We start from the raw sequence: 13,676 nt of genomic DNA, 5'->3' as shown, positions 1-13,676 counted from the left end.
GTCATGCCGGCCACATGACCATGGAAACTTCTTCGGACAGCGCTGGCTCTGCGGCTTTGAAACTGATATGAGTTGGACTCGACTGGCTTTCGAGCAAGGGAACCTTTACTTTTGGAGCTGCGGTGGCTCAAGTGGTTAAGACGCTGAACTGCAGGCTGTGGAAGGTCCGTAGTTCAGCAGTTCGAGACCGGAGTGTGCCGCATGACGGAATGAGCTCCCGTCTCTAGTTCCAGCTCCTGCCAACCTAGCAGTTCGAAAGCAAGACATTGCAAGTAGATAAATAGGTACCACTTCGGTGGGAAGGTCACCGTTCCGTGTGCCTTGGTGTTTAGTCATGCCGGCCACATGACCACGGAAGCATCTTCGGACAGCGCTGGCTCTTCGGCTTGAAAACGGAGATGAGCACTGCAACCCTAGAGTCGGATTTGATTGGCTTTCGAGCAAGGGAGACCTTTATCTTTTCCTTACTTATCTTATAATAATAATAAAAATAAATTTACAAAAAAAGGAAAGATGAAGACCTCCCGAGAGGCCCCCACCCCAAGTTACAGCCAGTAGGAACGACAGAGCAGAAAGTATGCTGAAGAGCCAAGGTTGCCATCTCTGGGCTGGGAAACAGCTGGAGATTTGGGTGGTGAAGCGGGGTTTGGAGAGGGGGCGGACTTCAGAAGGATATAACGCTATGGAGTCCACGTTCCCAAGGCAGCCATTTTCTCTTCCCCCACCCCCAATAGTTTTTTATTAATTTTGCAACACAAAAAAGAGACAAACAACAACAATACATAGACATCAACAAATACACACAAAAGAAAGACCGCCATCTCGTGTCTTAACACAAAATTCTAACGTGACTAACATGGCTAAATGCGTCCACCTTCCCCAACATCATCTCAGATCACATTTCTAAGTGTATTTCTAACCACACCTTAAATCTCTCTTTAATTAATTAATTAATTTATATATAGACATTTCCATGGTCATGTGGCCGGCATGACTAAACACCAAGGCACACGGAACGCTGTTACGTTCCCACTGAAGTGGTACCTATTTATCTACTTGCAATTTCTTGCTTTCGAACTGCTAGGTTGGCAGGAGCTGGAACTAGAGATGGGAGCTCACTCCCTCATGCGGCACCCGGGTCTCGAACTGCTGAACTACTGACCTTCCACAGCCTGCAGTTCAGCGTCTTAACCACTTGAGCCACCGCAGCTCCTTAAATCTCCCTTTACATTAACCCTAATCACAATTAATCCAACAATCAAACTCTATAGGAGATTACATTGAAGTGATTCTTTTTTTTTATCCGTCTATAATTCATAACAACATTTCAGCTAAACAAAAGTATAATAATGATTAAATTCTCCTCATGTCTCCTCTTTTCGCTCAAAGCGGCCATTTTCTCCAGGGGAACTGGTCGAGCTCGGGGGTGGGTGGCTAGGCCCGGAGCCTTCCCCGGCCCGTTGCCATGGAGACCGCGGCTAGGCCGCAAGCCTGACGCCGAGGAGGGGGGGAGGCGGGAAAAGGGCTTCCGCTTCCGGGGGGCGGTGTCTCTGGGTCGGCTTCGGCGTCACCTGCTCGGGAGAAGGGGGGGTGAGTGCTTATTTGCTTCCCCACCCCCCTCCATACACTCACTTCGGGTCGTGGCCCTCTAGGCCCTCCCGCATCCCCGACCTCGATTAGTAGCCGCTGCCGGGGGGGGGGGGGGGGGGGGGGGGGGAGCGGTTGCAGCAGCAGCAATGGGAGGGCGCTTTGCTCCGCTTCCCCTTCGCTGTCGGGGCGTGTGCGCGCGCACCCCCACCCCCCCGCGCAGTAAGCGGGGTAGAACGTTCTCTCTCCCCCCCGCAAGGCGTTGACAGTTGTCGATCTCCAGGTGGCGCCTGGAGATCTCCCGGAATTCCAGCCGATCTCCAGGCGACAGGAATCAGTCCCCCCTGGGAGGGGGGGGAAGGGGCTGCTTTGGAGGGTGGCCTCTGTGGCCTTGTGATCCCCACTGAGGTCTCTCCCCAAATCCCACTCTTCCCATGCCCCTTCCCCCAAATCTCCAGGAATTCTCCAACCCAGAGTTGGTAACCTGGGCCAGGGCTCTTTTTGTAGCAGGAATTCCTTTGCATGTTAGGCGACACCCCCCCCCCCCAATGAAGCCAATCCTCCAAGAGCTTACAGGGCTCTTCTTACAGGGGCTACTGTGAGCTCTTGGGGGATTGGCTACATTTAGGGGTGTGTTCGAGACCCGGGTGTGCCGCATGACAGAGTGAGCTCCCGTCTCTCGTTCACGCTCCTGCCAACCTAGCAGTTCGAAAGCAAGAAATTGCAAGTAGAGAAATAGGTACCGCTTCAGTGGGAAGGTAACAGCGTTCCCTGCGCCTTGGTGTTTAGTCATGCCGGCCACATGACCACGGAAACGTCTTCGGACAGCGCTGGCTCTTCGGCTTCGAAACGGAGATGAGCACCGCAACCCTAGAGTCGGACTCGACTGGCTTTCGAGCAAGGGAACCTTTACCTTTACGCCTAATATGCAAAGGAGTTCCTGCTACAAAAAAGCAGGCACTGTTCTGTTGAGCACACCAAAGTCTTACCCTCTTAAAAAATGGTTGGGGGAGGGTGGTCCTCCGTTCTCCCCCTCCAAATGAGGGACGCAGGTTAGGTGCAGATTTGTGTATCGCCATTGGCTCTCCTGGCTGTGGTTAAGGGTGCAACGGGGCAACCTCGTCAGCTTTTGTTTGGCTTTTTTGAGTGGGCATAAATGCCTTGCATGATATTGTGTTCTATACCATGGCACACACCAGTCCTGTAAGGTAGACCGGTCTGATGCCATTTTGCAAGCCCACCCCCCCCCCATATGGGAAGATTCCGTAATCGCTCTTCCCACCTTGCAGTTAATCCCCCCCCACACATTTATATCCTGCTTATCTCATAAATGGGCTCAGAGCGGGTTACAACATTTTAATAAATACAATCAATACAATAAAATTTAAAACACATTAAAACAGTTTGCAGTCTGGGGCAGTGATGCTCTGTCTTCTTGGTGCTTGGGTTGGAGGGCTTCTGGAGTTCTGGCCCAACTGGTGGACCTCCTGATGGCCCCTGGGTTTTGGCCACTGTGTGACACAAGAGTGTTGGACTGGATGGGCCATTGGCCTGATCCATCATTGGCTTCTCTTAACGTTCTTATGCCTGGGGCAAGGGATGCTCTGTATCCTTGGTGCGTGGGGGTCAACAGTGGGAGGGCATCTGAAGTTCTGGCCCCGCTGGTGGACCTCTTGAGGGCCCCTGGGTTCTGCAACTGGGTGACCCAGAGTGTTGTACTGGAGGGGCCACTGGCCTGATCCAACATGGCTTCTGTTACGCTTGGTTTTTAACTATCATTTATTTATTTATTTATTTATTTAATTTTTATCCCACCCTCCCGCCGAAGCTGTCCCTCTCTTGTGAAAGGAGAAATTGGGGGCAGCCCTCCAGAAATACTCCCTGTGGGCAGCGGTGCTGTAAACTTCATAGGTGGGGGTGGGCCATGGACAAATCCAGGCTAGCCCAATTCCATCAGAGCTCGGAAAGCTAAGCAGGGTCGGCCTTGGCTAGTATTTGGAGGGGCGACCTCCAAGAAAGCTATTCTGGTTGCCCCCAAGAATCCTGGATTATCATACTGCTAATTAAGATGTATGGAGCTGCGGTGGCTCAAGTGGTTAAGACGCTGAACTGCAGGCTGTGGAAGGTTGGTAGTTCAGCAGTTCGAGACCCGGGTGCCGCATGACGGAGTGAGCTCCCGTCTCTAGTTCCAGCTCCTGCCAACCTAGCAGTTCGAAAGCAAGAAATTGCAAGTAGATCAATAGGGACCACTTCGGGGGGAAGGGAACAGCGTTCCATGCGCCTTGGTGTTTAGTCAAGCCGGCCACATGACCATGGAAACGTCTTCGGACAGCGCTGGCTCTTCGGCTTTGACTGGCTTTCGAGCAAGGGAACCTTTACCTTTACCTAATTAAGATGTACTTAATAAGGAATTGTGGGCAGCATCATTTCTGTGCCCCCAAGAGAGCTTTGGGCAACCCCCCAGGTCACACCCAGACTCTGCGGACTGTGCCCTCCAAGATGGCAGGGCTGTGCTTGGACTTGTGAGTAAGGAACTGTGAGCCAGCTTCAGTCTTGTGTACCTTACAAGGATTTGTCACTTAACCCTTCATTCTGGGGATTCTCGCTTGCTTTGCAGAAACAAGATCTCCAGCTGGGGGGATCTGCCTGGACCGGACACTAGCGCCCTTGGCTCCGTGGTGAACAAGCACAGCCGACATGGCGAATCACATCAGATTTATCGCTCGGACAGTGATGGTCCCTGATGGGAACATGGAGGCTGCTTACCGCGTGCTCAACAGGTAAAGATTTCCTTTGTTTCTGCTCTGCCGCAGAGGGAGTGCATCTTTTGATCAGGCAGATCTCTGACTTTGGCTACTTGGCTGGCTGTGACCGGACCCCCACCGGGGTTAAAAAGGTAAAGGTAAAGGTTCCCTTGCTCGAAAGCCAGTCGAATCCGACTCTAGGGTTGCGGTGCTCATCTCTGTTTCAAAGCCGAAGAGCCAGCGCTGTCCGAAGACGTTTCCGTGGTCATGTGGCCGGCATGACTAAACACCAAGGCGCACGGAACGCTGTTACCTTCCCACTGAAGTGGTACCTATGTATCTACTTGCAATGTCTTGCTTTCGAACTGCTAGGTTGGCAGGAGCTGGAACTAGCAATGGGAGCTCACCCCGTCATGCGGCATCCGGGTCTCGAACTGCTGAACTACCGACCTTCCACAGCCTGCAGTTCAGCGTCTTAACCACTCGAGCCACCGCAGCTCCCCACCGGGGTTACACATCCTTTTTTTTTTTTTAATAAGCACCCGAGGGTACACTTTTATTTTTCCCCCCATTATATACTACAGACATACAAACATACATACAAACAACCCCCAACTACCCCCCACAACATATAACAAGAGACTTTATCATTCCTTCTGCTTATTAATTTTCTAAATTCATTATCTATTTTACTAAGCTTATCTTTTCTGCGTTCTCAAATTACTACATTTATCTATCAGTTGCATTTACATTATACCAATTGTAGAATCTCTTCCAAGTTTTTTTGAAAAGTCTATTCTGTACCGGCTCTCATCTCAAGTGTCAGTTTGTCATTTTCCGCTGTTTCAAATAGCTTGTTCACGTACTCTTGTTTCGTTGGTATTTTCATTATTTTCCAATATTTGGCATATACTGTCCTGACTGTTAGGGCAGAGAAAGGGCATGACCTGGGCACTTTCCGTCCCTGTAGGTTAGTGGTGTCATACTGTTCTCTACAGCGTAGCATTGAGACAAGTAGAAAAGAACATGAGCAACACTGCAGACTTGGCCAACCTGAAAAATCAGCAGTGGCTGAACACAGCCTAACTCAAACAGGACACAGTGTTTTATTCCGAGACACTGAAAGGCTGGATGACACATCCAGTTACCATGCAGTCTTAGGATGCCTTAACAGAAGCCTTGTGTCCAGATCGCGGGAGGTGGTCGTTCCGCTCTATTCTGCTATGGTCAGGCCTCACCTGGAGTCCTGTGTCCAGTTCTGGGCACCACATTTTAGGAAGGAGGTTGACAAGCTCGAGTGTGTCCAGAAGAGGGCAACCAGGATGGTGAGAGGGTTGGAATCCAAGTCTTATGAGGAAAGGCTGAAAGAGTTGGGTCTGTTTAGCCTGGGAAAGAGAAGGCTTAGAGGGGACATGATTGCAGTCTTCAAGTATTTGAAGGGCTGTCATGTAGAAGATGGAGCGGATCTATTCTCTCTTGCTCCGGATTGCAAGACTAGGTCTAATGGGTGGAAATTACAAGGGAGTCGTTACCGGCTAGATATCAGGAGGAACTTCCTAACTGTAAGAGTGGTTGAGCAGTGGAACAGACTGCCTCGGGAGGTGGTGGATGCTCCGTCACTGGACGTTTTCAAGCGGAGGCTGGACGACCATCTTTCGGTTATGTTGTAGGGCTCTCTTTCGGCTGTGCTCCTGCAGAGTGCAGGGGGTTGGACTAGATGACCTGCAAGATCCCTTCCAACTCTCACATTCTATGTTTCTATGTCAGATTACACAGGGACGCCATTGAAATTCATAAACATAAACACAATTTCAACAGGAAAGAAGAGAGTTTAAGAATAAATAGGGCATGGTTTCCTGTCCTGAAAAACACAAAAGGCTCTACATCTGACAATAGCACTACAGAGAAGATTAGAATCCACATGCAAAAGAACCTCCTCAGGAAAGCTCCTCCATTAGCATGTTCACAGCCTGGGGAACTCTTACAAGATAATGACTCAGCCCTACCCCACCTTCCTGAGTAGATATAAATTACCTACCTACCATTTTCCTTCTCACCTTGACACAGAGAGTACTCTATCTTTCTGTGTTATACCTCTGAGGATGCCAGTCACAGCTACTGGCAACACGTCAGGTCCTACAATGCCAAGACCACAGCCAGACAACCCAGAAAATCTCCAACAGCTAATGTTCTCTAATTCTTTCATGAAGATAGTTTCAGAGGGTTGCCTTTGAGGACTGCGACTAGTTAGATTCTAAGGAATGAAGTTTTGAGTCTTGAAAGCCCATACCCTGAAGATCTTTGTTGGTCTCTAAGGTGGACTCGAATGTAGCTCCTCTAATCCTGTAATCTCATTGCATTGTTCACGGGTTGCCTTATGCTGTCTGATTGCATTATTTTTATATTTTTGCCTTGAACCTTACTGAGAAAGGTGGACTCTACATAAAGCAACTACATGAAATAAATGTTGTTCTAAATTGGGGTCTGCAACACTTGCCAAGTGTGTGCAGAAAGAGGGCGGGGCCTGGCGGTGCTCATGGCTAGCATGGCTTCTGATTGGCCATCGAAGATCCGATTGTGCAGAGTAAAATAACGTTGCTTTGGTTGCAGCGGCAAGCTGCAGTGTCGGTTTTATTCTCTCTCTCTGTCCTCTCATGGCCATCTAAAAAAGGTAAAGGTTTCCCTTGCTCGAAAGCTAGTCGAACTCAACTCTAGGAGGCAGTGCTCATCTCCATTTCCAAGCCGAAGAGCCGGCGCTGTCCAAAGACGTTTCCGTGGTCATGTGGCCGGCATGACTAAACGCCCGAGGTGCACGGAATGCTGTGATGTTCCCACTGAAGCGGTACCTATTTATCTACTTGCAATTTCTTGCTTTCGAACTGCTAGGTTGGCAGGAGCTGGAACCAGAGATGGGAGCTCACTCCGTCACGTGGCACTCGGGTCTCGAACTGCTGAACTGCAGACCTTTTGGTCTGCAGCTCAGCATCTTAACCTCTGAGCCACCGTGGCCCCTTCCATGGCCATCTAACAGCAATGCTAATTTTATGATTTTAGGCAGATCGTGAGAGGGAGGGCAGGAAGGGTTGCCTCAGTGCTCAGTTCTCGTGGCCCTTTTTTACATGCCCAGGGAAATGCTGATCACCACTTTGGGGTCAGGAAGCCATTTTTCTCCAGGCCAGTTTGGCCAGGGATCCTGGAGGTTTTTTGTCATCTTCTTGGCATGAAACAGGGGTCACTGGGGGTGTGGAGGGGGAGGTATTTGTGAATTTCCTGCATTGTGCAGCATGGGGTTGGACTAGATGACTCTATGATTCTATGATTCATTACCAGTGTATTTTTTAAAATTGTACCTCTTCTCCCCTGCCCTTGAGTTACCTCTGGTAGCCTCCGATGGCAACCATTTTGTGGTTGCGCCCGCCACCCTTTGTCAGAATTCCAGAGGTGTCCACAGGCTCAAAGCAGTTCTCCGTGTTTCTTGGGGACCTGTTCAGTGGCTGTGTTTGCAGCGCTCCCTACTGTTGGAATATAAGATTGTTGTCGAAGGCTTTCACGGCCGGAGTTCATTCGCTGTTGTAGATTTTCCGGGCTGTGTGGCCGTGGTCTTGGCATTGTCGGACCAGACGTTTCGCCAGTAGTTGTGACTGGCATCCTCAGAGGTATAACACAGAGAGATGGAGTACTCTCTGTGTCAAGATTTTTTATTTTCCTTTTTTGGTCCCTGATAAGATTTCGGTTTCACCCCACTGTCCCAGTTTTTCTGGCATACAGAGTGGATTATGTTTGCCTTGGCCCACTTCTGTTACAGAAACAAGCATACTTTCAAATTGCCCAGCATCCTAGGGCAGGCAGAATTCAAAAGGGCACAGATCTCCTTAGCTTCTGAGTGAGGAGGGTTCTACAGCAACATTTCCTGGACCACAGGCCCAAATACGTTCTGCGAAACCAGCCCCAATGGAATTGCTTTTAGATGTGTGGAATTTCCTCTAATGGCAAAATGCTCACTTTGGCTTTCTTCTGGTGAAGAGTTTTGGGTAACGCTGTCGCTTTCTGTTGCTTTTACCGCAACTGCTACGCTTTGTTAGAAGTCCAGTCTCCTAACTGTGGGCTGGCCTCAATCCATCTAGGGCAGGAGCATGTAGATCCTTTATACTAACGGCTGCGCCTTTCTCTGGCGCGAGGAAGGTCCCGCCAGCTCATTGCGGAAGTTGGGGGTGGATGGGTGAAAGTACCACCATTAATGGAATGGATCTATGGAATCCAGACATATTAAACCCAGTGCTCCCTCTGAGCTGTGGAGTCCTGTGAGCAAAAATTCTACTTTCTGAGCATACTGGCATAAAAGTTGTGAGCGAGCAATTTGGCTGCTGCATAAATTAGCTTGCTCTGGAGCCCTCCTTCCTGAGCGGAGGCAAAAATGTGTCAGCCAGAGGCTAAAAAAACTGTGAGCCGGCTCACACTGACTCAGCTTATAGGAAACACTTGAGTTAAGACTGGTGGTGGTGGGTGGGGACTGGGGAGAGAGTGACTTTGGAAGCAAGTGTTGGGGGTCACAGAGGCTCTCAGCGCATGCTCCAGAAACCTCCTTCACACTTGGTCCCCTTTCTTTCACCAGTGAACACATGAAGAAGAAGAAGAAGAAGAAGAGATTGGATTTATACCCCGCCCTTCACTTGGAGTCTCAGAGCGGTTTACAAACTTCTTTCCCTTCCCCTCCCCACAACAGATACCCTGTGAGGTGGGTAGGGCTGAGAGAACTCTGACACAAACTGCTCTTTCAGGAACAGCTGTGCCAGAGCTTGTGACTGACCCAAGGTCACATCAGCAGGTGCAAGTGGAGGAGTGGGGAATCAAACCCGGTTCTCCCAGATTAGAGTCCGCACACTTAACCACTACACCAAACCTTATACTGAATGGGTCCATCTAGGTCAGTCTTGTCTACTCAGAATGGGAGTGGCTCTCCAGGGTCTCAGGCGGAGGTCTTTCCCTTCACCTCCTACCTGGTCCTTTTAACTGGAGATGCTGGGGATTGAACCTGGGGCCTTCTGCATGCCAAGCAGAGGCTCTGCCACTGAGCCACAGCCCTTCTTTATAGCTCTCCAGGGTCTCAGGCAGAGGTCTTTCCCATCACCTCCTGCCTGGTCCTTTTAACTGGAGATGCTGGGGATTGAACCTGGGACCTTCTGCATGCCAAGCAGAGGCTCTGCCACTGAGCCACAGCCCCTCTTTATAGCTCTCCAGGGTCTCAGGCAGAGGTCTTTCCCATCACCTCCTGCCTGGTCCTTTTAACTGGAGATGCTGGGGATTGAACCTGGGACCTTCTGCATGCCAAGCAGAGGCTCTGCCACTGAGCCACAGCCCCTCTTTATAGCTCTCCAGGGTCTCAGGCGGAGGTCTTTCCCATCACCTCCTGCCTGGTCCTTTTAACTGGAGATGCTGGGGATTGAACCTGGGACCTTCTGCATGCCAAGCAGAGGCTCTGCCACTGAGCCACAGCCCCTCTTTATAGCTCTCCAGGGTCTCAGGCAGAGGTCTTTCCCATCCCCTCCTGCCTGGTCCTTTTTAACTGGAGATGCCGGGGATTGAACCTGGGGCCTTCTGCATGCCAAGCAGAGGCTCTGCCACTGAGCCATGGCCCCTTCCCCCCCTTCCCACTTTAAAAGGGGAATAGATTCATGGAGGATGAGTCTTACCAATGGCGACTAGCCATGGTGATGGAGGGGAACCTCCACGTTCAGAGGCACTAAGCCTCTGAATCCCAGAGCCAGGAGGCAACATCAGGGGAAGGCCTCAGCCTCTCTGCCCTGTTGTTGGACCTCTGGAGGAACCAGTTGGCTACTGTGTGAGACAGGAGGCTGGACTAGGTGGACCCTCCCTGGTCTGATCCAGCAGGGCTCTTCTGGTGTCCTTATCAGGGGAAGGCCTCGGCCTTTCTGCCCTGTTGGTGGCCCTCCAGAGGAACTGGTTGGCCCCTGTGTGAGACGGGAGGCTGGACTAGAGGGACCCTCCCTGGTCTGACCCAGCAGGGCTCTTCTGAGGTTCTTCTCAGGGGAAGGCCTCGGCCTCTCTGCCCTGTTGTTGGCCCTTCAGAGGAACTGGCTGGCCCCTGTGTGAGATAGGAGGCTGGACTAGATGGACCCTCAGTGGTCTGATCCAGCAGGGCTCTTCTGATGTTCTTAGTCTAATCTGGGAGGAACCGGGTTTGATTCCTCCCTCCTCCACCTGCAGCTGCTGGTGTGACCTTGGGTCAGTTACAAGTTTTCTCAGAGCAGTTCTCTCAAGGGCAGTTCTCGAAAGAGCTCTCTCAGCCCCACCGACCTCACGAGATTGTAAGCCGCTCTGAGATTGCTTTTGGTAGTGAAGGGCGGGAGACCCTCCTCCTTCTCTTCTTTTTCTTCTTCATCTTCTTCTTCTATTTTGAATTCCCTGGAACCAATACTTATTGTTTTAAGGGACACCAATGGTGGTCCTTCCAAAAGTGCAGGCTTCACCCTGTTGAGTATGCAGCCTGAAAGAGGGCGCTGAGGGTGGTGCGGCAGAGAGACAGAAGGGCCTGGGGCGCCTCATGGCAGCAAACCTTTCTTGCTTCCCGGCCGATTGACGGCACGGCCTCGTCCATCTCCCTTGCGCTGCGGTGCGTGCGAAGTCCTTGCCTTGTGGCCCAGTCAGCGCACAGTGGATGACTGCAAGTTAAGACTGGTTAGCTCTGTCATTCACAGAGGAAGAAGAAGAAGAAGAAGAAGAAGAAGAAGAAGAAGAAGAGATTGGGTTTATACCCCCAACCTTCACTACCCAAAGGAGTCTCAGAGCGGCTGACAAACTCTTTTCCCTTCCCCTCCCCACAACAGCCACCCTGTGAGGTCGGTGGGGCTGAGAGAACTCTTTCGAGGACTGCCAAGAAGAAAAAGAGATTGGATCTATACCCCATGGCCCTTCACTACCCAAAGGAGTCTCAGAGCAGCTCACAAACTCCTTTCCCTTCCCCTCCCCACAACAGACACCCTGCGAGGTAGGCAGGGCTGAGAGAGCTCTGACAGGAACTGCCCTTGAGAGAACAGCTCTTATCAGAGCTATGGCTTGCCCAAGGTCATCCAGCCAGGTGCAAGTGGAGGAGGAAGAAGAGGAGGAGACTGGATTTCTACCACGCCCTTCACTACCCAAAGGAGTCTCAGAGCGGCTTGCAAACTCCTTTTCCTCCCCCTCCCCACAACAGACACCCTGTGAGGTAGAAGAAGAAGAGGAGGAGATTGGATTTATACCCTGCCCTTCACTACCCAAGGGTGTCTCAGAGTGGCTTACAAACTCCTTTCCCTTCCCCTCCCCACAACAGACACCCTGCGAGGTCGGTAGGGCTGAGAGAGCTCTAACAGAAACTGCTCTTTTTCAACGGGCACTACAGTCGGGGACGCAACATCTTCTGGTTATCCCAGGCCCCAAGGAGGCCAGGTTTGCTGCAACCAGGGCCAGGGCCTTTTCGGTGGTGGCTCCTACCTGGTGGAATGAGCTCCCGGAGGAGATCCGGGCCCTGCGGGACCTTGCACAGTTCCGCAGGGTCTGCAAGACGGAACTCTTCCGCCAGGCTTTTGAGTAGGAGTCGCCACTACCTTTGCCACCATTACCAACCGGCCCTGTGAGGAGTGAACGACAGCGCTGCGTGGAGCTGACACCACTGAACTGGGAGTACCATCTCTAAGACGCCATCTTTTTAAAATTGAAGACTGATTTGAAACATCTAGAGCCCTTTGCAATATTGTAAATGACTGTTTTAATGTTGTTTTTAACCTGTTTTATGTATTGGCATCTTGCCCTAATTGTGAGCCGCCCTGAGCCTGCTTGCGGGGAGGGCAGGCTGTAAATCAAAACAATAAATAAATAAGGTCCATCAGTGGCTATTAGCCACAAGGTATAGCTAGGAACTCTGGGGCAAGGGATGCTCTGTCTTCTTGGTGCTTGGGGGGGGGGCAACAGTGGGAGGGCTTCTAGTGTCCTGGCCCCCCTGTTGGACCTCCTGGTGGCACCTGGTATTTTTGGCCGCTGTGTGACACAGAGTGTTGGACTGGATGGGCCACTGGCCTGATACAACAGTGGCTTCTCTTATGTTCTTCTATGGAGCAGAGGTCCATCAGTGGCTATTAGCCACACGGTATAGATAGGAGCTCTCCGTCTGGGGCAAGGGATGCTCTGTCTTCTTGGTGCATTGGGGGGGGCACAGTGGGAGGGCTTCTGGAGTTCTGGCCCCACTGCTGGACCTCCTGATGGCCCCTGGTATTTCTGGCCACTGCATGACACAGAGTGTTGGACTGGATGGGCCTTTGGCCTGATCCAACATGGGATTCTCTTATGTTCTTATGTTCTTAAATAAATCAGTATTCAAGAACAGCTCTTGTCAGAACTACGGCTTGCCCAAGGTCATCCAGCAGCTGCGAGTGGAGGAGTGGGGAGCCAAACACGGTTCTCCCAGAATAGATTGTTCCCTTTGCTCAAAGCAGCAGCTGCTGGCTTTTGGCCTCTAGAGTCCGGCCCCCAGTGGCCCTCCCTTTGTCATTCTGGCCAGCGCCCCTGCGGCTGGGACTAAAAATAACCTGACCTGCCGTCAGATCCAGGTGGGGGGCCGTTTTGGTGCCGCTCAGCAGGACAAAGTTTGAGTCCAGTGGCACCTTGAAGAGCCACGACGTTTTGTTGTGCACCTGCAGAAGTGTGCGTGCCGCGATGGCTCCTGCCTTGAATAAAACTCCCTTGGTCTTAAGGGTGCCCCTGGACTCGAACTCTGTTCTGGAACCGCAGCGCCTCTGTTTTCCTCCCTCCTCCCCTGCGTTCCCAGCAGGTTTTCTTGCCCGTCCACCAGTGAGCCAAACATGTGTTTCGCTCCCAGCCCTCCCCCTTGGAACGCAGCACAGGCACATGAGATTACATAACTCCCCTCTGAGAGAGGCTGTGCCCCAGGATTGGCTGCGCGGGCGGGTGGAGGCCATGTCAGGGCGCCTTCCCATTGGGCACAGAGTCCTGGGGGCGGGGCTCGGAGTCCATTCAAGACTATCTGTCATCTGCTCCTTCCTGGCTGACACACAGGGCCATCCGCCGGGCCATGTGAATGCTAACATCCTTCACATTTGGAGGCGGCTGTGGGGTTTTCACAGGCTTCTGGGCTGGGCTTCTCGCATAGCAAAACAGAACAGCCACTGGAGAACCCCATCTGGCGTGAGCCAGCTCTCAGCAGCTCCCGTATGGAAGTGAGAGTGTGCAGTTCTGTCTAGACTGGCCAGGACAGGAAGGTTCTGTCCTTCCTTTCCTTTCCTTTCCTTTCCTTCCTTCCTTCCTTCCTTCCTTCCTTCCTTCCTTCCTTCCTTC

General features: G+C 51.6%; 1 protein-coding gene across 1 annotated transcript in view; it reads left to right on the top strand.

The window, feature by feature from the left end:
- The first annotated feature begins 1,528 nt into the window (after nt 1–1,528).
- MRPS21 (mitochondrial ribosomal protein S21) overlaps nt 1,529–13,676 on the top strand; it is a 19,669-nt gene continuing 7,521 nt past the window's right edge. The window contains exons 1-2 of the mRNA XM_015410107.1: nt 1,529–1,590; nt 4,205–4,367. Coding sequence (XP_015265593.1) covers nt 4,285–4,367 — 83 coding nt within the window. The 5' untranslated portion in view covers nt 1,529–1,590; nt 4,205–4,284. The remainder of the gene's footprint in view (nt 1,591–4,204; nt 4,368–13,676) is intronic.

Source organism: Gekko japonicus, unplaced genomic scaffold (assembly GCF_001447785.1).
Source record: "Gekko japonicus isolate JY-2015 unplaced genomic scaffold, Gekko_japonicus_V1.1 scaffold424, whole genome shotgun sequence".
Taxonomy (NCBI): Eukaryota; Metazoa; Chordata; class Lepidosauria; order Squamata; family Gekkonidae; genus Gekko; species Gekko japonicus.
This window is presented reverse-complemented; position numbering and strand designations above follow the sequence as displayed.